This window comes from Lampris incognitus, chromosome 19, assembly GCF_029633865.1.
Source record: "Lampris incognitus isolate fLamInc1 chromosome 19, fLamInc1.hap2, whole genome shotgun sequence".
In the NCBI taxonomy this organism is placed as follows: Eukaryota; Metazoa; Chordata; class Actinopteri; order Lampriformes; family Lampridae; genus Lampris; species Lampris incognitus.
The window spans coordinates 15,260,130-15,280,778 of NC_079229.1; the positions used below are offsets into that span (position 1 = coordinate 15,260,130).

A 20,649-nucleotide genomic window follows, 5' to 3' on the forward strand; every position below is an offset into this window, starting at 1 on the left:
CAGAGGGGATGGGGCAGCTACCAGGTCGGCTCAAAGAGCAGGGTGATTGGCCTGGTACAATTGGGGAGAAAAAGGGGGAAAATCCCCCCCCCCCAAAAAAGAGAGAGAGAGTGAGAGAGAGAGGGAGAGATTGAGAGACAGACACACAGAGAGCGAGAGAGAGAGAGAGAGAGAGAGAGAGAGAGAGAGAGAGAGAGAGAGAGAGAGAGAGAGAGAGAGAGAGAGAGAGAGAGAGAATTCAGTTCCAATACTTTTTCCCACATAGGAAATTTAGTTACTAGCAGCAAAACACAACAATGCAGATAACCAGCACAAGTCACAGTACAATATCAACAATATTAGCAGGGGATGGAAAGAGAAAGAGAAGAATGATGGAAAGGCAAGAGGACACAGAAGCAAAGATAGAGAGGAAGGGAAGAGATTGTGAGACAGTGTGAGAAGGAAAGAAGGAGATGTAGTGAGGGCAATAGGTGAGATGGGAGTGAGGACCAGAGAAAGCCAAATGATGGGAGAAAAAATAGGAGGGATTGTGTGTGTGTGTGGGGGGGGGGGGGGTAGTAAAGCACGTGTCAGCATCGGATTACTATTTCTTCTTCTTTGAATGTTTGAATGAAAGGATGGACCCGGAGAAGAAGTCAATGCATTGCGTGGGAGTGTGCAGATATACTTATTTGAGTGTGTGTTTGTATGTGAGAGAGAGAGATAGAGAGAGATGGAGAACGGGGCGAAAGGTGAAGACGCAGGTGAAGGCGGTAAAGACAGGGTCAGACAATGAGGACAATTACTGTGTAAATATAGAGGACTTGTTGCGGCCAGAGTACTATTCCTATTTAACGGCTCATTTAGCACCAAGACACCAGGCTGGAGGTAACAGATATGATCTGAATGAGAGGAAGGACAAAAAAGTGAACAGTGTTATGTGTGTGTGTTTTTTTGTGTGTGTGTGGGGTGGGGTCAGAGTGTTACAGTGGTTTGCAGTGCGATTTGATGAAAGCTGACAGCTAATTTATGAAGCATATTTTTGGATAAATGATTTTTTCCTGGCCCTACTTTTCAAGTCATCCTGTGCGGTAATTGGATTTCCCAAACTTCCAAGGTAGTGCATTAGGAATAAACTAGTTAATGAAGGACCAAGAGGGCATGTGTACATGTGTGCGTGTATATGTGCATGTGTGTGTGTTTATGTGTGTGCATGTGTGTTTGAGTGTGTGTGTGTGTGTGTGTGTGTGTGTGTGTGTGTGTGTGTGTGTGTGTGTGTGTGTGTGTGTGTGAGAGTGTTTGTGTAGTCTCTAGGCATGCTGGTGGGATCTGCGCTGCAGAGTTTAATTGCTGAGTTGTGGTCTGCTGCTCCTCTTATAATCAACTATTACAAATCATCTATTGAAATATTCTCACTCACTCACTCACTCACTCACTCAATCAACACACACACACACACACACACACACACACACACACACACACACACACACACACACACACACACACACACACACACACACAGTGAACAATGCAAAAAAAACCCCAAACATTACTTCTTAAAGGCTCCTCTGTGCTGCTTCTCTCCCGTCTTCCCTTGCCACCCCCCCAGTCCCCCCTCCTACTCTCCCTCCCTCTCTAATTGCCGACAGCGTCTCGTCTTTATGAAGAAAGTCCCTGTGGTGGGTCCCCCTGCCTGTGTATGTGAGTGCTGATTGGGGTGAGGTGCAGGAAAATGAGAAAGAGCGGTTCTGATGCTGATAGCTACCTTGTTACGCTCATGGTGGAAAAACACCAAAAAAAAAAAAAAACACCCCCCCAAAAAAAACAAAACAAAAAATAAATAAATAAAAAAACAGTCACTATCAGTAACAACACCCCTTCGCACACACGCATTATGTTTCTCTGTACTTGTGAGGGACTGGAGACCCCTCATTTGACTACATTCATTCCTTAACCCTCAATTTAACAGCCATAACTACATGCCTTACCCTAATCCTAATTCTAATCTTAACCCTAAACCCAAGTCCTCACCCCAAAATAGACCCTTTTCCTCATGGGGACCAGGGATGGAAATTAGCACCTGCTACACGCCAAATGCGGGTGGATTTGCGTATTGGCGGGTGGATTTGCTCAACCTAGCAGCCACAGTGGCGGGTAAAGAAAAGTAGCCATTTGTGATATACTGAATCGCGAATCTGCCTTATTTTCCCCCCTATGACCCGCCCTACTCTGCCTCTGATTGGCTAGTACTTGTTGCCATCGTTGGTTAGCCAATCAGAGGCAGAGTATAGGGACGCTTGTCTTGCGAGTCTGCTAATTCACACAGACACTTTCGAGGACGAGGAGAGAGCCAGAAAACACAATGTGGCGTTACATCGCAGGGGTTAGGAGGTCTGCAGAGAAAACATCCCAGGAGGAGACACAGGTTAAAGAGGCGAAGACGAAACGAAAACGTTTTTTTAATGAGAAGCGGAGAATAACTGACAAGGCAGACAGAGAGTCCCGTGATTGGTAGTTTACGAGGAGACAAGCCAGACAATGTTCTGTTCGGTATGTCGTCAACACGCTTTGGATGCCAACAAGAAAGCTAACAGTTTCATTATTGGGACTAAAAACCTAAAATTGGAAGCCATAAAAGACCATGAATCATTCAAATGCCACATCCATGTAATAAAGATAGTACAGGGAAAATCGACCCCGCAGGATACCGCTGCCATGAACACGTCCCGGTTGGAGAAGATGAGCCTACTGTTTAGAAATGCCCACGCAATCGCGAAAAAAGGAAGGCCATTTACAGATTACGTGTGGCAATGCAAGTAAATCGTAATTTTTTAGAAATCTATTCACTAACGTTAGATTAAGTGTTGAATTAAGACCCATACTGACACAATTCCTTCTACTTGTTACAGTCTTGGTTTATGTAATAATAAAGGGAATTTTGGTGGCACTGACACACTGGTTATTTTTTGACAAATATGTTAAATGTTTTAAAGGTAGTGTACACAATTTTGAAAACCATAGAAAAGTAAACTAGATTTTGAAAATAGTATTTTAAGAGTTTAAATATTTAAAATAGCCTATTGCTTGAATATTGTAGATCTTGTTTTATTATTTTTCACATGCAGTTACACACTGCCGGTTAAAACAAGAAAGTGGCTGGTAAAAAAATTGAGTGGCTGGTAGATTTTGGAATCCACCAGCCACAGTGGCAGGTGGACAAAAAAGTTAATTTCTACCCCTGATGGGGACCCATAAAATGTCCCCACAAGGTAGGTGGTTTTTGGTTTTTCTGTCTTAACGAGAACAATTGGTCCCCATTAGGATAGAAAAACAAGGGCAGGACAAACACACACACACACACACACACACACATTCAAACAAGAACACAAAGAACCACACACACCCAAAGAAGAACGCACAGCTCTAGGTGTAGACACCAACACACGCCCATGTTAAATGTCACGTTCGATCAAGCAAAAGAAAAAAAAGGAAGATGGAGACTGAATAAAACGAGCTTTGAGTCATGCTGGACAAAGCAGACCGAGATGTCATCATCCACTGTGTTCCTCTTATGTTATAACCAGTCACAGATGTATGTGACACAATCCCACCTCTGCCCCAGTTTAGTTTGCAAACAAGTCGTAACTGTGCTTAAACCACACAAAACCAAACCGCACCACAACAGAAGCGGAGCAGCTCTGGTTCAACACAGACCTAACATAAGCCACGTCATTTCAACCCAGCCTGACTAAACCAAACCTAACCTCCGACACAATCCAGAGTAGTCATGCAAAATAAAGATAATCTAGTCTACACACATCAAATCTGAGTTAATCTGATCCAGTTCGCTATAGTCCAAGCCAATCCCAAACCAGCTCAAATCAAAGGCTGACCGTATTTCAGTCAGGACGAGTCATGCAACAGTACAGATTATTTGATTAAAGCATCAATGTGACTTGAGCTTTGTTGATGACTGGGTCTGCTTGTTGCACAAAGTGATCTAAATTAGAAATATATTAAAGCTCCCCATACGTTGCATAGCTGCATGGAGGTGGGTGTGCAGCAGCTGTGCAGGCAGCGCAGCAGCAGCATGGGCATCAATGAGCTGCACAAAACGGTTTCCTTTGGTTAAATAGTCCATTCTTCGGCAGGGGCAATTGATTGGCTGTGAGACTAACTGGGTCAGCAGTCAGCAAGTTTCATGACTAACTTTACATCAACAACCTAACCTGTGCAATTTTGACGCTAGGAGTCGAGTCCCTTGCAGGACCAACAGACTTAACAACTCATTTGTCCCGGTTGCCACTGGCCTTTTAAATAATCAATGTGATTTCTATATTGTATTTATTGTCCTTTTATTATTGCTTGTCTGATGGTTATGTGGTTATTGCAACAAATTGCCCCTCGGGGATTATAAAGTTATCCTTGATCCTTTACACCTGGAATTTTTCTTGTCCTGAATGACTGGATTTGAATAGGAAAAGGGAAAAGGCAAAAAAAAAAGTAACTAAGTGTGTTAAGTCCCACCAAAGGGATTCAAAGCATCCATCCATCCATTATCCAAACCACTTATCCTGCTCTCAGGGTCGTGGGAATGCTGCAGCCTACTCCAGCAGTCATTGGGCGGCAGGCGGGGAGACACCCTGGCCATCACACAGGGCCCACACACACACAACTACCTAGGGATGTACCTAGGGACATACCTAGGGACAATTTAGTACAGCCGATTCACCTGACCTACATGTCTTTGGACTGTGGGAGGAAACTGCAGCCCCCAGAGGAAACCCATGCAGACACGGGGAAAACATGCAAATTCCACACAGAGGACGACCCGGGACAACCCCCAAGGTTGGACTACTTGAACCGAGGACCTTCTTGCTGTGAGGCGACCACGCTAACCACTGCACCACCATGCCGCCCGCATTCAAACCAAGTGGTAAGAAATGTGCAAGGCTCAGCGTTTTCGGGTTTTACCGATTTTCACCAAAAAATACCCAGATTTTTAAACTGATTTTCACCCGGATTTTACATTTCCACGATCCAACAGTTCTTCCTTTTCGTGTGAGGTTATGCAACAGTGTCCTCCTGTGGCGAAATTCGGCATGCTGGATGGCTTTGAAAACTAAAAACTGAAAACGCTGAGCCTTGGAAATGTGGCCTGTCTAGTGCAAATCTAGCATATCACTGATCTGCACAAAAACAGCGACATAAACTGGGAATCATTCTGAGTTCAGGTCCAGGCAGAAAGCATCCCCACGCAAATCCAACAGGAGGCAACATCGAGAAATGGATTGTCATTATGCTTGTGGTTGGAGACAAGTGTGCATTTTCCTGTTCACCTTGAAAAGGAAAAAAAAATTGCTCAGAGTAGCAATGTGCACGCCAATCTGCACTTTGGCAAGGAAAAGGTAAAGCCGGTGCCAACGTCAGGTGTAAATACACTTCTTCAGCCTGATCGTATTAAGACACAATGCGAATACGAGCTAAATGTTAATGCCGGGAGTGAAAGAGAGCTGAGTTGGGAGTGGAGAAGATAAATAGCCTTCATTCCTTACCTGGCGTGTTGAGCAGTCTTGACATGCGACAGTTGTAGGAGATATGCTGCTCGCACTGTTCTGCACTGGTGGTGATGGCTGTCACCTGGGAAACGCAAACACCGATATGTGTTTTCACCTAATCTCACTTAACAAGACAAATCAATTTCATGTAATGACGACGGACTGAACTGCAACATGGAACGAATTGTACCGTAATGCTCTGCTAATTTGGTCTCCACTGATTTGGATCAGCTAAAAAAGGGATAGTGCAATCATGGAAATTAGGAGAGAGTGTAATTTAGGAGAGATGAGTTGCATGACCTGTGTGTCTTATGTGCCATTTTTATGTCATCTCTTGCTGGTGGTAGTGTGAATCATGAAACGTTATGTGGTGACTGAGTGACTGATCTGGTTACTTCACTACAGCAAAGACATTGCGTAAATATTTATACACGCGTGTAATTTTTTGACTTTTTTTTCGATTTTGATATACTTTAATGATCCCCATAGGGAAATTATGATCTGCATTTAACCCATCCTAGCTGTGTAGCTAGGAGCAGTGGGCAGCCACTGTGCAGCACCCGGGGACCAACTCCGGTTCGTCTTGCCATGCCTCAGTCAGGGGCACAGACAGCAGTATTAACCCTAACATGCATGTCTTTTTATTTCTGTTTTTTTTTTTTTGGATTGTCCCCCTGTTTCGTCTCAACTATACTTGGCCAACTAACCCACTCTTCCGAGCTGTCCCGGTCGCTGCTCCACCCCCTCTGCCGATCCGGTGATACATGTGGAGTTGCCAGCAACTTCTTTTCACCTGACAGTGAGGCGTTTCGCCAGGGGGACGTAGCGCGTGGGAGGATCACGCTATTCCCCCCAGTTCCTCCTCCACCCGAACAGGTGGCCCAACCGACCAGAGGAGGTGCTAGTGCAGCAACCAGGACACATACCCACAACCAGCTTCCCTCCCGCAGACATGGCCAATTGTGTCTGTAGGGATGGCAACACGGGGCTTCAAACCGGCGATCCCTGTGATGGTAGGCAACAGAATAGACCGCCACGCAACCCGCATGCATGTCTTTTTGATGGTGGGAGGAAACCGGCGCACCCAGAGAAAACCCACCGCAGACACGAGAACATGCAAACTCCACACATTACGACCCGGGATGACCCCCAAGGTTGGACAACCCTGGGGTTTGAACCCAGGACCTTTTTGCTGTGAGGCGACAGTGCTAACCAATGGGCCACCGTGCCGCCACACACGTGTGTGTTTCTCTTTATATATATATGGGTATATATGTGACAGTATTTTATGCAATGCTTTCATCCTAAGTGCCTTGCCTTACAGTGATTGTTGACATTTTCAGCATGGGGGGGCCCAACAGGAAACAAACAGCTTGCATTAGCGAAGGTAGTCCCTCATTTCTATGTGTTATTTTAATTTAAACTAGATAATAGTGACTTGCCTAAAACTACTACTACTACAGGGACCGGCACTCAGAATGCACTGGCTAGTGCATCCTCAGTGGCTGGGTTAGAGACTTGCCTAAAAGGTGGATGTAAATGTAAGATGAAGTGCGAATAAAGATGTTAAATGTCATGTGCTTTCCTTAAATTATGGAAAAACATGGCATATGAATTTGTGCAGAAACATATTTGTGGGCATATGCAATATGTGTGTGTGTGTCTGTGTCTGTGTGTGCTACCTGTTCCATAGAGGCACTGTAGTTGACCTGTAGGACAGTGCGTCTCTCTCTGCTGGAGCCAGTCACTGTGGTCTGAGCTGGCAGATTGTTCATCACAGTGGTCCACACCTTGTCCTCTACACATACACCACACACACGCGCACACACACACACACACACACACACAGAGGAAATTGTAGATTAGCTGTCATGGCATTGGGGTTCCTCCTGTGTCGTCTAGGCTACAGCAATGAGCCTTCAGGGCTTTAATGGACACCTTCTGTGATTTTATGGCACGAGTCAATCACTCAGACATCCTGCTGCTCATTCACAATGTCAGTCAGGGTGTGTGCGTGAGTGCATGGAGGTTGACTATTGAGCATTTTTAGGGCGTGCGTATATGAAAGTGTGTACATGTGTTTGTGTGTGTGCATGCAGCATTCAGCCTGACTAAGGGGCTAGCCACTGCAGCGACATTTCATTAAAAGACTTTTGCCTGAGTGCTTTCTGTTCTCCACAATGTTCCAGACTGTTCTCTTCTTCTTGTCTGCATTTGTTCGATTGTATGTGTGTGTGTGTGTGTGTGTGTGTGTGTGTGTGTGTGTGTGTGTGTGTGTGTGTGTGTGTGTGTGTGTGTGGCTTCCGTCTAGAGAAGTATGCAGGGGTTTGTGTGTGTGTGTGTGTGTGGGGGGGTATTTGTGTATGTATGTTTGTGAGTAATGTGTGTTTGTGGACATGTTTGTGTGTGTGGAGCGTGTTTGTGAGTTAACTGTCAGTAATAGCGGCTGAGTTGCCATGGAAACCTCAGGTGTAGCAGGTTAAGCTCTGAGGAGAAGAACAAGGGGGTCAGAGAGCTTTCTCATCCCTAGATCCCTTGGGTCAGACACGTGTGTGCACGGACGCATGGATGCACACACCCGTGTTGGCACACCCATACACACACACACCCACACACACCCCCCCCCACACACACACACACCTGTCATGTTGCAGTTGACTTTGAATGGCCCAAGGGCTCCGCTGCCGTCGGGGTCGATCCAGTAGGCATCAGAGGAGCGGCCCAGGTGTTTATAGGCCTCACACGATGGCTCATAGATGGCTGGGGGCGCAGGGTAAAGGCAGATGAGGGGAGATAAGAGGGTGGAGAGAGAATGACGTTAAGGAGGGGAGTGGGGTATTTAGAAGGGTGGCATTGGTGGGTTGAGGCAGAAGGACCGTGAGGAAAGAGAGGAGAGAGAAAGAAAAAAGAGAGAGAGAGAGAGAGAGAGAGAGAGAGAGAAGGAAGGAAGGAAGGAAGGAATAAAGTAAAGGACAAAGAGGAATGAAAGTAATTTATGTGCACCAGTGTTTCATATGCTCTCCTTTAGAGAGAAAGAAAAAAAAACATTTTGGGAGATTTAAGGCCTTTACACAACGGGGTCATTTTTTTCGTGCGATTAATTCACACATCAATATATTTTTTACAACTGTTGTTTTTGTCATGAGTACTTTTATGCAGAATGTGAATATGATGCGACGAAAAAGCGACAATTTTGTTTCAGAACGAGGTCAATTTTTCTGAGCTTTCGCACCGCTAATAAAACCATCGACCAATCGGGTTGTGCGGAATGCACGTCACGTCACAATGCCTAATGACAACGGTGGACATGTTGATCGTTTCTCATCACCCTGTATTATATGACAAAGGACACAAATATCATAAAGACAATGAACTCAAGGACAACGTGTGGAGGAGCATCACTTAACAGCTAGGCTACCAGGACAGTGAGTAGCTTGTGTAGTTTACTTTTGGATGTAGTAGAGTTGGTAGCAAGGCAACAGTGTCATAGCAAGTGTGGCTAACGTTAGTGTCGTATTAATACTGGAGACTTTGCGTCGCTTTTTACCTGGGCGCTGCACATAGACTACCCGAAGTAACACAAGACACTGGAGCAATTTGCAAATTTCATAAAAAGCAGTTTCTGTTGTTTGCGTTGCAAATTCGTGTCACTGCTGGTATGAATAGTTTTGATGCAAAATATTCTCAGGCGAGTATTTCACATTTTTGCGTAATTTCTTCGTTACATCCCCAGTGTGTAAAGGCCTTTAGCCACTGGCTCTTCAAGGTCTAACTTTAATGGTTGTGTGTGTGTGTTTGGGTGCATGCATTCAGTGTGGTGTGTGTGAGTGTGTACAGTATATGTATATGGATTTGTATAGCTGCACATGCACCCATATTCACCAACCTCCTTACAGTATTTTATCAGTTTTGAATTTTGAAGGACAAAACATTAAATACATTTCAGAATTCTAACCTATGATTTAATTAAAACAATACATTTGAATAACAGATGTGATGTTAAAATTGGAAACATAAGAACCAGTTACTTCAAACAATACCATGGCGTAAAACAGGGCTGCAATATGAGCCCAACGCTCTTCAATGCATACATATAAATACATTTGCAGAAATACTGCAAAAATCCACACAGAGGTCAACAGAGGTCAAATGTTTGACGTTTGCCGATGACCTGGTTCTCTTGCCCCCCTCTAGAGAGGGCTTACAGCAGAGCCTGGACAACCCTCCACATGTTCAGTCAAACATGGGCACTAACTAATACATTCACATTGGGAAATACAGAAACTGAGCAAGCAAAACATTACACATATTTAGGCTTGATAATCAGTTCCACTGGACACCGTGGCATGGCTGTGAATGAGCTGAAAGAGAAGGCAAGAAGGGCTTTTTACGCTATCAAAAGAAAAAAAATTCCACCTGACATTTCAATTAGGACCTGGCTCAAAATTCTAAATTCAGTAATAGACTCAACAATACTTTATAGTAGTGAAATGTGGTGTCCATTAACCATCTAAGACTTCTCAAAATGGGAAAAACATCCACTGGATGCCCTGCATGCAGAATTGTGCAAAAACGTACTTGGAGTTCACAGACAAACTGCTAATAATGCATGCAGAGCAGACCTTGGCCAATATCCTTTAATAATTAAACTCCAAAAGTGAACCATCAGATTTTATAAACAACTCCAATCCAGTGACCCCCAGTACAAGGCTCTTAAGTGCCAAGAGTTGAACAGAGATCAGAGTTCCCTCTGCCAGCTGGTCCTGAAGCTGTGCCCACACACACCAGGGCCTCAGGACACACACCACTCAATATGGACCAATCAAATCATCTAAAAGAACACTATACCAAATATTGGAATGAAACCACCAAAGCACAAAGTAAATTAGAGTTGTATTTGACCCTGAACAGAGAGTACATGGTGGCAGAGTACCTGACCACCGTGGCTGATAGAAAATTAAGGAAAACGTTTACAATGTTCAGACTGCGTGGACACACGTCGGCCATAGAAACAGGCCGTCACAAGCAGAACAGGCCAACTGTGTTCACTTTATTGTCCAGGAATCTCACTTCCTGCTATACTGTGAGAAACATATAAGGAATTTACAGAGGTTTTCCTTAAAAAAAAATAATATGAATACTGAGTTTATCCATCTCTCTGATCCTCAGAAACTGCCTCATCTATGTGGGGAGAAAAGTCAATGTGCAGATTTAGCTGCAAAATATGTTGACTGTTGTCATCCACTAAGAAAAACAAGCTCTGTAGTAAATGTTTCTGAGTGATTACATCTGTAAAAAAGTATCACAGCTACCCATGTTACTTTGAACTGAATGAAATCATTACTTAATGCCTTGTATCATATTGCATTGTATTATATTTTATTTAACCCAGCCACTGAGGATGCACAAGCCAGTGCATTCTTAATGCCGGTCCCAAACCATTAAGAAGGGCATCCGGTGTAAAATCTTTGCCAATTCAAATATGCGGATCATAAATCAGATTTCCATACTGGATCGGTCAGGGCCCGAGTTACCAATGACTGCCACCGGCACTGTTGACCAGCAGGGTGCCAGTGGAAACTATGCTACTGTTGGGCAACGGAGAAGAAGAGGGGGAAGGCATGCCCAGAGGCAGCGGGAGAGGAGGAAAGGTGAGAGTGTAGAGGTGAGAGTCGGAACTTGAATGTTGGCACTGTGACTGGTAAAGGGAGAGAGCGTGTTAACATGTTATCTCTATGCATCCCTATTTAGTTAATGTAATGGAGGACAGCTCCCCTTCTGGTCAGGTTATGCATGTGCAGTGTATTGCCCCTTCTAGGCGGGAGTCTCTTGTCATGCGCAGTTGTGGTGGTGCGGATGCCGAGAGCAAGTTGCTGGTCGCTTGGTAAAGTGAAGAAATGGAGTGAATAAAGTCGGTTTCACTGAAGATAAACGTCGTGTTTATTCAGAACAAGTTTAGTAGTCAACATTGGTAGCAGAGGACGGTTAGCAGAAAATGGCTTCTGCTAGCTACAAAGTTCCACCGAAGTTCGATGAGTCCCGACCGTACGAGAGTTGGAAAAATGAATTTGCTATGTGGAAGCTCGTTACTGAGCTGGATAAGAAGAAACAGGCCCTTGCTGTCGTCCTGGGGCTTGAAGGAAGGGCAAGGGATATCGCCATGGAAATACCCGCTGCAGACTTGAATACAGATGGGGGTATGGACGTTTTAATTGCAAAACTAGATGGAATGTTTCTCAAAGAAGAGAGGGACCGCGCTTACGATGCTTATTCGTATTTTGACTGTATCAAGAAGGACAGTTCTGTGTCCATGGCGGACTATGTGATTGACTTTGAGCAGCGATACAATAGAATGAAAAAGTATGATATGACTCTTCCCGATGCCGTATTAGCTTTTAAACTTTTGGATACGGCTTGTCTAGACGAGAAAAATAGGCAAATGGCGCTGACAGCATGTACGGACCTAACGTTTGCGGCAATGAAGTCCGCGCTCAAGAGGATTTTTGGAGGGAAAATACAAGTCGACGCGACTAATGGCATACAAGTAAAAGATGAAGTGTTCTACACAGAGCAGCGCTCGCGAGGAAGATTTAAACGAACAAGTAACGTTGTGCAGCAAGCTGGACAAGAGTCACAGACAACACAGGTTGGACAACAAAAGCCACCGTTACAAGGTACTAACCCACTGGATAGGTTCGGTAGGCGATCAAAATGTGCTGTATGTCAGAGCACGTTCCATTGGGCCAAGGACTGTCCCCACAAGAATAGCGAGCCAGCAAAAGTAGAGGACACATTGTTTACCAAAGCCTCGCTGTCTGAATCAGCATCAGAGATCTTTCTGACTGAGTCGTTAGGGACAGCTATCATTGATACTGCATGTACCCGCACAGTATGCGGAGAAAAGTGGTTGGAAAATTTTGTCGCAGACCTCAGTCTAAGCCAAGTGAACCAGATAGCGCAAAGTGAAATTCCAAGCAGCAGACCATTTCGCTTTGGAGATGGGAATATAGTACATTCCTCCAAAATACTGAAACTGCCTGCAAAAATAGGACAGACAAAATGTCAAGTGGAAACTGAAGTAGTTAAAGCTGATATCCCACTGCTTCTGAGTAAGACTTCACTGAAAAGGGCAGGGACCATTTTGGATATGGAGAATGATAGTGCTGTGATGTTTAATCAAAATATCCCTCTTGAATTAACCAGCTCGGGACACTATTGTATAGATATCAGAGACAAGAGCACAGAAACAAAGCCAATAGAAACTGAAGCACTGACGGCTCCAGAGAACAGCCTGAATGAAGATGAGGTCATCACAGTCACAGAAAATATGACCGCAAATGAGAAACACAAAGTTCTTCTGAAATTGCATAAACAGTTCGGTCACGCCTCCGCCGAGAGGCTACAGCGGCTCATCCATAGCTCTGGAAATAAAGACACAGAGTGTGACACGATTTTGCAGCACATAGTACAGGACTGTGACATTTGCCAGAGATACAGCAAGACGAAGCCAAAGCCTGCTGTGGGCTTGCCTCTTGCTTCAACGTTTAATGAAACGGTGGCAGTAGATTTGCATGAGTTGGAACCAGGGGTATGGTACCTCCACATCATTGATCAATTCACAAGGTTCAGCGCAGGAAGCATTGTAAAAACCAAGAAGTCCTCAGAGATCGTCAAGTCATTTCTTCATACATGGATAGGAATCCACAGCGCCCCCCAGAGGCTCTACAGCGATAACGGAGGAGAATTCAATAATGCAGAGTTCCGTGATATGGCTGAGAACTTTAACATTGAGACGAAAACAACAGCGGGATACAGTCCCTGGAGCAACGGACTAATGGAGAGGCATAATCAGACCCTCACCGACATCATTCTGAAGGTCAGGCGAGAAAGTGGCTGTGACTGGGAAACGGCCCTGGACTGGGCTCTTATGGCTAAGAACAGTATGCATAATGTGCACGGCTACAGTCCACGTCAACTTGTGTATGGTTTGAATCCTAACCTTCCTTCTGTACTGGTTGATAAACCACCCGCACTAGAGGGTACTACTATGAGTGCTAGAGTAGGAGAGCACATTTCGGCCCTACATGCTGCTAGAAAAGCATTCACTGAAGCAGAGTGCTCAGAAAGGATAAGACGAGCACTACGTAAACAGCTCAGAGCTACAGATGAAAAATATGACATGGGTGAAAAGGTGTATTACAAACGAGCTGAATGTAATGAGTGGAAAGGACCAGGAATTGTTATTGGTCAGGATGGAGCTGTTGTTTTTGTAAGGCATGGTGGAATCTTAGTGCGAGTACATCACTCTAGACTTTCCAAGGTGAACACAAGGGTTAACGAAGAACAAATGGTACAAAATGAAAATGATGCTGAAACAGTAAATGATGAACAAGACACAGAAACAGGAAATGATGAACAAGGTATAAACAATGTAGCTGATGATTTAGCCAGTGAACAAAATAGAGAGAATGAGTTACCTGAAAGTAATGTTGCACAAACTGAAATGGCCCACAAGCCTAATGCACATGATAATCCTGTCCCCTCTGCAGGTATGAGTTTAAAAACAGGACAGACTGTAACATATATGAACAGAGGTGACAATACTCTACTTAGAGCAAGAGTCTTGGGGAGAGCAGGCAAAGCTACAGGGAAATATAAAACATGGTATAACATGCAACATCTAGAGAATAATGGAAGTGATGGGCAGAAGGTATCAGTTGATATCTCAGAAGTTGATAATCTCCACATAGAAACAGACAGAGAAGCTGATGTACTTATAACGAAAGACATCTCATTTGATGCAGCTAAACAGGAAGAAATAAAGAACTGGCACAATAATAATGTCTTCGAGGTAGTTAAAGATGCAGGTCAGAAATGTATCTCTACTAGATGGGTTTGTAGTCTTAAAGAAACACCTAAGGGTATTGTGCCTAAAGCACGACTGGTTGCCAGAGGTTTTGAAGAGATAAATATTCAAGAGCTACAAAAGGATTCCCCTACATGTGCTACTGATTCACTTAGACTTATGTTATCAGTGATATGTCAAAACCAGTGGGAAGTGCATTCTATGGACATCAAATCGGCATTTTTACAGGGTATGGAGCTATCCAGGGATATTTATATCCGCCCCCCTACAGAAGCAGGCTGTGAACATGTTGTATGGAAACTTAAGAAATGTGTTTATGGACTTGCAGACGCATCACTATATTGGTACAACAAAGTGAAGGAAATCATGCAGACTACTGGTGGTAGAGTGTCTCAGGTGGATCCAGCAATATTTTATTGGTTGGATGAGCAATGTAAGGTCACTGGGGTGCTTGCATGTCATGTAGATGATTTTCTTTGGTCAGACACGAAAACTCAACTCGCTGACTATCTCACAAAGAAAGGAGAATGGGACCCGGGTTAAAAGGGTGTTGGATGGACAATTGATTTTGTTCTCAAATGTTTCCATGACATGTTGATTTCTCTGGAAATGTATGTTCCATAATTCACGCTGTGAATTTCATTTTTTTTGTTTTCTGTTTATTTCTTTAAAAAAAGAGAATGAGATTGTTAACATGTTATCTCTATGCATCCCTATTTAGTTAATGTAATGGAGGACAGCTCCCCTTCTGGTCAGGTTATGCATGTGCAGTGTATTGCCCCTTCTAGGCGGGAGTCTCTTGTCATGCGCAGTTGTGGTGGTGCGGATGCCGAGAGCAAGTTGCTGGTCGCTTGGTAAAGTGAAGAAATGGAGTGAATAAAGTCGGTTTCACTGAAGATAAACGTCGTGTTTATTCAGAACAAGTTTAGTAGTCAACAGAGCGGGCTGATATGATGGAGAGAAGAGAGGAGATATATTGCATGAGCAAGAGACCAGGTGGAACGGGAGTAAGGCCAGGTGCATCGGAGGAGGGTTCAAACTCTTCTACTATGGTGCGAATGGGGTAGGGTTAATTTTGAAGGAAGAGTACATCAAGAGTGTGTTGGAGGTGAAGAGAGTGTCAGACAGAGTGATGAGTATGAAGCTGGAAATCGAAGGTGTGATGATGAATGTTATCAGCGCATATGTAAGTTGGGTGTGAGATGGAAGAGAAAGAAGAATTCTGGAGTGAGTTGGATGAAGTGGTGGAGAGTGTACCCAAGGAGGAGATAGTGGTGACTGGAACTGACTTCAATGGGCATGTTCGTGAAGGGAACAGAGGTGATGATGAGGTGATGGGTAGGTATGGTGTCAAGGAGAGAAATGTGGAAGGACAGATGGTGGTGGATTTTGTGAAAAAGATGGAAATGGCTGTGGTGAATACATATTTCAAGAACATGGAGGAACACAGGGTGATGTATAAGAGTGGAGGAAAGTGCACACAGGTGGACTATATCTTATGTAGGAGGCGCGATCTAAAAGGGATTGTGGCCTGCAAGGTGGTGACAGGGGAGAATGTAGCTAGGCAACATCGGATGGTGGCCTGTAGGATGGCTTTGGAGACCAAGAACAGGAAGCAAGTGAAGGCAGAGCCAAGGATCAAATGGTGGAAGTTGAAGAAGGAAGACTGTTGTGTGGAGTTCAGGGAGGAGTTAAGACAGGCACTGGGTGGTAGTGAAGAGTTGTTGGAAGGCTGGGCAACCACTGCAGAAATGTTGTGTGTCTGGACAGAGGAAGAAAGACAAGGAGACTTGGTGGTGGAATGAGGAAGTAAAGCAAAGTATGCAGAGGAAGAGTTTAGGTTGGCAAAGAAGAAGGGGGATAGTAAGAGAGATGAAGAAAGTAGACATGAGTACAAGGAGATGCAGCGTAAAGTGAAGAGAGAGGTAGCGAAGGCAAATGAAACTGCATATGATGACGTGTATGAGAGGTTAGACACTAAGGAAGGAGAAAAGAAGTTGTACTGATTGGTTAGACAGAGGGACTGAGCTAGAAAGGATGTGCAGCAGGTTGGGTGATCAAGGATAGAGATGGAAATATGATGACAAGCGAGGAGAGTGTGCTGAGAAGGTGGAAGGAATACTTTGAGGGGCTGATGAATGAAGAAAATTAGAGAGAGAGAAGGTTGGATGATGTAGGGATAGTGAATCAGGAAGTGTAGTGGATTAGCAAGGAGGAAGTGAGGGGAGCTATGAAGAGGATGAAGAGTGGAAAGGCAGTTGGTCCAGATGACATACCTGTGGAGGCATGGAGGTATTTAGGATAGATGGCAGTGGAATTTTTAACTAGATCGTTTAGCAAAATCTCGGAAAGTGAGAGGATTCCCGAGAAGTGGAGAAGAAGCATACTGGTACCGATTTTCAAGAACAAGGGTGATGTGCAGAACTGTAACAACTACAGAGGTATAAAGCTGATCAGCCACAGCATGAAGATATGGGAAGGAGTAATAGAAGCTAGGTTAAGAGGAGAGGTGGCGATTAGCGAGCAGCAGTATGGTTTCATGCCAGGAAAGAGCACCACAGATGCGATGTTTACTTTGAGAATGTTGATTGAGAAGTATAGAGAAGGCCAGAAGGAGTTACATTGTGTCTTTGTAGATTTAGAGCAGGGGTGCCCACAATTTTTTGACTCGTGAGCTACTTTTAAAATGACCAGGTCAAAATGATCTACTCATATTAAAAATAATAATAAAAATACTCAATACATGTTTTACATATATATGAACATTTATATGCAGTGTGTGTATTTATATACATGTTGTGTTACATATACAGTATTGCAATGGATTTGCATTTATATTGAACCTTACACAGGCAATAATCATACCAAGCATTTGCTACTACACTATGTTGAAATTGCATCACTGCATGAACCTTTACAGCTGTGGTAAATAGATTTGTGATCTCTACCTCTCTACTCTGAGGATGACCTGCACTGGAGGGAGTCAGACAGGGTTGCATAGTTCGGACAGTAGCTGCTGGTAGCCAGCCTCAAGCAGGCCTCCAAATGATCATCTGTCATGGTGGAACGGTATTTGGACTTGATAATCTTCATGTGAGAAAAGGCTGACTCACACAAATAAGTAGAGCCGAATAATGCCGTCAAGGAGGTTGCGCATTTCCTCATGTTTGGGTACTTGTCCTCTCTAAGTAAGTTCCAAAACTCTCCATGCGCCCTGGACTTAAGCTGAATGTCAGCCTGTACTGTCAGCATCTCATCCTCCACTGCAGACAAGTTCAGGTGAAACAGTGTTGCCATTTTTGAGGCGAGGGAATCCACCTCTGTATCTTCCCCAAATGGGTAGCACATAAATGTAGCGATTGGCTCAAGCAAAGCAAAGTCTTGAAACCGTTCGTCAAAGTCTGACCGGACATTTTCAATCTGCTCTGTGTAGCGTGCACTGTCAAGTTGCGCACACGCCCTCCCTTGCTTCTCCAGCTCTGCTGCGAGGTTTTGGAAGTTTCCCAAATCACGGCGCTGCAACTTTGAGGACAGAAGTTGCATTTTCCGTTTGAAAGCGTTAACTGAGCTGATCATGTTTACCACGCTTTTGTCTTTTCCTTGCAGCTCTAAATTAAGCTCGTTCAACATGTTGGTTAAATCAGTTAAAAACGCCAAGTCTAGCAGCCACTGATTATAATTAAGTTGCTTGTGTTCCGCATGTTTAGTGATAAGGAGAAACTCCTTAATCTCCGGACAGAGCTCTCGAAATCTCTGCAAGGATCTCCCTCTACTAAGCCATCTCACGTCTTGCAAGAGGTCAGAGTAGTTACAGTCGGCCTCTTCCAAATGTGTACGAAACAACCGTCTTTGAAGAGACCTCGCTCGAATAGAACAGGCGATTTTGGTTGCCACATCCATGATCTCTTTCATGTTTAGCATTTTTGCGCATAACGCTTGTTGGTGTATTATGCAATGGTAATTAAGGAAGTCAGGGAAAGCATCGTCCTCCCTGCACTTGGCAATAAATCCATTCGAGCGGCCCACCATAGCAGGCGCACCATCCGTAGTGATTGACACCAGTTTACACACTGGGAGCTGGATTTTATCCACAAAGTTTTTGAAGATCTGAAAAATGTCCTCTCCCCGCGTGTGTTCCTTCATGGCTAGTATTGTTAACAGCTCCTCTTTTGCAGTCATATCTTGAAACACCATGCGAATGAAAATGCACAATTGGGCCATATCACTTACGTCCGTAGACTCGTCCAATTGTAGTGAGAAACACTCGCAGTCCACGATGTCCCTCCAAAGCTGCTGTGTCAAATCATCGCCCATCACTTCACAGAGCCTTGTGACAGAATTTCTTGATAACTGGAGAGCTTTGATTGAAGATATTATTTCTGATTTGTTTTTAAAGTCCCGAAACAACGAATCTGCTGCCTCAAGGAAGGCCTCTTTCATCATCTCTCCATCTTGGAAGGCTTTCTTATGCTTAATGATGGAGTGACTCACCCATAAAGATGCTTCGGTGGCTGCCTTTGCCTTTGAATTCGGCTGCGTGAAAATTGACTGCTGGGCGATTAACTGCGATTTTAGTTCCCTCACCTTTCTCTTTCTCAGCTCGCTTTTCGGAGGGAAGTCATTGTCATAGTTTTTATGAACAGTTCGAAAGTGCCTCTCCACATTTCCTTTCTTTGGGATAGCAATGCTAGACTGACAGATGAGACAAACGCATTTGGAATAAGACATGGTGAAAAAAAAGTCCTCCTCCCATTCCACATGGAAATGGTACGTTTTTTGTTTCTTGCTAGGTACGGCTTCCCCACTCATTTTTGTTTTGTTTCACTTTTTAGTAGAATTTTTTTTTTAGAGAGTTGAACTAGCTAGCTCGATGCAGTTCTGCGTTAGCTCACGTTGTGGGCATGTGAACTTCAAGGTACGTTCGAGAAGGGCTCTGGTTGTTATGGTAACCTAATGTAACAAAGTTTTAGGTTCCGCTCTAGAATCTTTGGTTTTAGGCAACAGCAGACTGGCCATCCTTTACGTCAATCAAAAGGCAAATGCCAAATGGAGGACAGATGATAGGCTAATGTCTTGGAAAAAAAAAGTTTTTTTGGAAAGTTCATGGAGATCTACCAGCACTGCCTTTGCAATCTACTGGTCGATCGCGATCGACGTAGTGGGCACCCCTGATTTAGAGAAAGCATATGACAGGGTGCCGAGAGAGGAGGTGTGGTATTGTATGAGGAAGTCGGGAGTTGCAGAGAAGTATGTAGGAGTGGTGCAGGATACGTATGAGGGAAGTGTGACGATGGTGAGGTGTGCGGTTGGAATGAGAGATGGGTTCAAGGTGGAGGTCGGATTACATCAAGGATCGGCTCTGAGCCCTTTCTTGTTTGCAATGGTGATGGACAGGTTGACGGACAAGATCAGGCAGGAGTCTCCATGGACGATTATGTTCGCGGATGACATTGTGATCTGTAGCGAGAGTAGGGTGCAGGTTGAGGAGAGCCTGGAGAGGTGGAGGTATGCACTGGAGAGAAGAGGAATGAAAGTCAGTAGGAGCAAGACGGAATACCTATGCGTGATGAGAGGGAGGACAGTGGAATGGTCAGGATGCAAGGAGTGGAGGTGACAAAGGCATTTGAGTTTAAATACTTGGGGTCAACCGTCCAAAGTAACGGGGAGTGCAGTAGAGAGGTGAAAAAGAGAGTGCAGGCAGGGTGGAGTGGGTGGAGAAGTGTGTCAGGAGTGATTTGCGACAGAAGGGTACCAGCAAGAGTTAAAGGGAAAGTCTACAAGATGGTTGTGAGACCAGCTATGTTATATGGTTTGGAGATAGTGGCACTGACGAAAAGACAGGAGGTGGAGCTGGAGGTGGCAGAGTTGAAGATGCTAAGATTTTCACTGGGAGTAACGAAGAAGGACAGGATTAGGAACGATTATATTAGAGGGACCGCTCAGGTTGGACGGTTTGGAGACAAAGCAAGAGAGGCAAGATTGAGATGGCTTGGACATGTGTGGAGGAGAGATGCTGAGTATATTGGGAGAAGGATGCTGAATATGGAGCTGCCAGGGAAGAGGAGAAGAGGAAGGCCAAAGAGGAGGTTTATGGATGTGGTGAGGGAAGACATGCAGGTGGCTGGTGTGACAGAGGAAGACGCAGAAGACAGGAAGAAATGGAAACGGATGATCCGCTGTGGCGACCCCTAACGGGAGCAGCCGAAAGTAGTAGTAGTGAGAGTAGGGTGCATGTTGAGGAGA

General features: G+C 44.5%; 1 protein-coding gene across 1 annotated transcript in view; it reads right to left on the reverse strand.

The window, feature by feature from the left end:
• The window catches only part of cntnap2a (contactin associated protein 2a), a gene marked incomplete at its 5' end in the record, with an annotated part of 429,422 nt that overhangs the window by 191,557 nt on the left and 217,216 nt on the right, over positions 1-20,649 (reverse strand). The window contains 3 exons of the mRNA XM_056299196.1: positions 5,538-5,622; positions 7,223-7,338; positions 8,181-8,300. Of these exons, the coding sequence (XP_056155171.1) occupies positions 5,538-5,622; positions 7,223-7,338; positions 8,181-8,300 (321 nt within the window). The remainder of the gene's footprint in view (positions 1-5,537; positions 5,623-7,222; positions 7,339-8,180; positions 8,301-20,649) is intronic.